This window comes from Maylandia zebra, linkage group LG3 (genome assembly GCF_041146795.1).
Source record: "Maylandia zebra isolate NMK-2024a linkage group LG3, Mzebra_GT3a, whole genome shotgun sequence".
Taxonomy (NCBI): Eukaryota; Metazoa; Chordata; class Actinopteri; order Cichliformes; family Cichlidae; genus Maylandia; species Maylandia zebra.
The window spans coordinates 18,022,873-18,025,842 of record NC_135169.1 but is presented as its reverse complement, the minus strand read 5'-3'; the positions used below and the strand labels follow the sequence as shown (position 1 = coordinate 18,025,842).

The 2,970-nt window shown below is 32.5% G+C and overlaps 1 protein-coding gene across 1 annotated transcript; it reads right to left on the bottom strand.

Moving 5' to 3' along the window:
- Positions 1–200: 200 nt before the first annotated feature.
- On the bottom strand, positions 201–2,584 carry LOC106676051 (ladderlectin). The gene is made up of 6 exons (XM_014411893.3): positions 2,529–2,584; positions 2,371–2,448; positions 1,991–2,097; positions 1,061–1,195; positions 676–787; positions 201–532 (listed from the first exon to the last, which is right to left on the bottom strand). The coding sequence occupies exons 2-6, from the start codon at positions 2,429–2,431 to the stop codon at positions 462–464; spliced, it is 486 nt and encodes a 161-aa protein (XP_014267379.2). The 5' UTR covers positions 2,432–2,448; positions 2,529–2,584; the 3' UTR covers positions 201–461.
- Between the last annotated feature and the right edge of the window lie 386 nt (positions 2,585–2,970).

Below are 2,970 nucleotides of genomic sequence, written 5' to 3'. Positions count from 1 at the left end.
ATTAGATGGAGGACACAGAAGCAAACAGCATCAGATTAAAAAGATTAAAGTAATTTCAAGAGAAATTAGTGTAGTTTCAAGCAGATTTATACGTGGATTAATCTATCAGTGAGTTAATCTAATCAGTGAGTGTTTAAAAACTGAACTGAAAGCTTACATAATGTTACACAAAAACACAGATACTCACAGACCAGTTTGATTCAATGCTTAATAGTTTAATGATGCAGAAGAGAAAAAAAGTTTTGTTTTTAAGTTTTTGCTAAAAGCATTCTTTCCATTACACATTTCAATTGCTCCTTTTAAAAGACACAATCACACTATTTTGTGTCACTTGTCGCTTCATTCCTTATGCATCGTTACAGCAAAAGAAAAAGGTAAAGATGTGAAAACAGATATTTTGAGTGATATATGAGAAGATTTCTTTCTTTTTCAGATGACGTGCCTTCATGTAAGCCCAGGAATCATGACTTACTCTTAATGCAGACAGAAGGGGATTGGGACTGGCAAGACTGATCATTCATACACAGGTCTCCTGTAAGCACCAAAAATCAACTTTAACCGAAATTTTTGTTGCATGGACACAAAAATATAGAATATATGAGAAAAATGTTTTGGTTTTTTTGGTTTTATATATAATGACAATAGCACTTGTATATATTATTTACAATTTTATACCTGAAAAATTCATTTCCATGCATTGCTCATTGCCCCCCAAGTTGTTAGGCTCCCTCCGACACCAGTTTGTGTATTGGAAACGTGTTCCATCGATCCAAAACCAATAACCCTCCTACAGAACAGAAAAAAGTTAAAAATAAGAAATCATTTTTTAACGAAACTACACTTTAACATTATACATCGACTACCAAGTTTGGACACACCTTCTCATTTATTGGTTTGTCTTTACTTTCACTACTACCGACATTGTAGATACAAACTGAAGATATCAAATATATGAAACAAGATATATGGAATTATATGGAAATGGAAAAAAAGATAACAGTGAAAAATAAGTAAAATATCCAATGGATAGATTTATGTTTTAACTGGCAGACTGGCATACCTGTAGACCATCAGAACCACCAATCCATGTTCGTCCATTAGCTTTACTCCCATCAGATATCACCCTCTGAATCAGCTGGTATTCCCCAAGGCTCTGTACAGATGCAAGGTTTGCACTCATGGACTGACAGTTTCTCTACAGTAAACAAAAAGACAGAAGAGTTACAGAAGATTTATAAAACAACCTTCATGATTACACCACCACAAACATACAAATAATAATAAAACATACTAAGAAATATTTACATTGACTGACAAAATTATTGATTTTAATTATCTGAAATTTTATTAATAGCTTACCATTTAACAAGTAATAAAAAGTAAAGTTTTTTAATAATTATTATATTGAAAGGACTAATGATTAATACATTTACAATCATTTATCATTCAGAATTATTTCATGCAGTTAATGTTGGTGGCTTAAACCATTTACTGCAATAATTAGCATTATTTTTATAAATTAAAAAAATAATATTTGCTATTATAAGCTTGGATGCATATTTCACAGTACATATAAGAACTGGTTTTAATCGAAGCAAAAATTGACAGGTGATTTATCCATGGCATAAATTGTAGGAACGTGAAACTGGAGACTTTAGTTTGTTTGCTTCTTTGTTTGTATTTCTTGTTTACTAATATATTGTTACTTTTTACTTGTTAAAAAGTAAAGCCATATATGACATACATACATATTAGAACAAATGATAGCATTATTAAAATTCAATAAATGATAACATTAATAATGATCAATACATACTATTATCATTTTAGACAAATTTTAACAGTACATTGGCTTTGATAAAATTTTACTAATTGTCAATATAAATTTCTTTAATATAATATTAAAAACGTATTATTATAAGGTCTTATCCAAATATTAAAGAATCAAAGAAACACAGTCACAGTAACTGGTGAGTCCTGATGTTATTACCTGAGCATCAACCCAGGGTAAGGGTGTAGAAACATAGAAGTAACATTTGTTGTTGTACTCAGTCCAACCAGCGGGACATGAGGACTTCTTGAGAACATAGCACTCATCTGAAGACAAAGCAAACATATTGTGTGACAAAATGCTGACTCAATTCCCCCTTTACTGGAATAATTATAATTATGGTCATTAACTTGTGTTTTATTGGCAATAGTTTTACTTTTCAAGAAATTTCAACTGGAAAATGTGTCATTTTCTTCCTTTAGATTTCTATTTTTAAAAACATGTATTTAAAAATAGATCTTATTATTTGGACAGCTGTTTAAAGCCCATTGACATGCACAACATTCAGTATGATACTAGTAACATACTTTTATACTTACCCTGAGCAGCGGTCAGAGCCATCATTGCACAGAGAAGTGCAGATGCAGTCAGCAGCTTCATGATGATATTTAGTGTCTCTGTAAGAAACACATTAACAAAAGTGATTAGCAGTTTGATAAAGAAAGGATAGAAGATCCTCAGCATATTTGTAACATACCTGTCTGTAGAATGTCTTCTCCTCTTTCAAGTGTCAGCCTGTAGCTTCACCCCTCATGTAGAGATGAGCACTTATATACACTTTCTTATATTTACATTTCAATACCAGGAAGAAATGAACTAGAAATACTTAACCCTTTAAAGCCGGTGGGAGCGGGCACGCTCCGTTTTGCGTAACTATTTTTAAGTCCTGGTAGCACTGCAACCACGTAAGCTAGCGCAATAAGGTTTTTTTGCATATGAAACCGGAGGAGTTGTACTTAAATCTTATGCCATCAGCTTGTCCTAGGTCACAGTTTCCTTCCACATATAGCTTTGCAAAAAATGGATAAAAAGCACTTGCAGCAACAAAAACATAATATTCCAGAAACACACTTTGCCGATCTGATCAGCTGTTCATAACACTTCCTACGTCCATCAGCACGAACTATCGCATGTCCGCC

Excerpts from the sequence above, each read along its gene's own strand:
- LOC106676051 (XM_014411893.3), bottom strand. The coding sequence starts at position 2,431 with ATGAAGCTGCTGACTGCATCTGCACTTCTCTGTGCAATGATGGCTCTG. Across the intron at positions 2,098-2,370 it reads GGCTCTGACCGCTGCTCAGG|ATGAGTGCTATGTTCTCAAG; the intron begins GTAAGTATAAAA and ends CTTTGTCTTCAG. Across the intron at positions 788-1,060 it reads GTGGTTCTGATGGTCTACAG|GAGGGTTATTGGTTTTGGAT; the intron begins GTATGCCAGTCT and ends TCTGTTCTGTAG.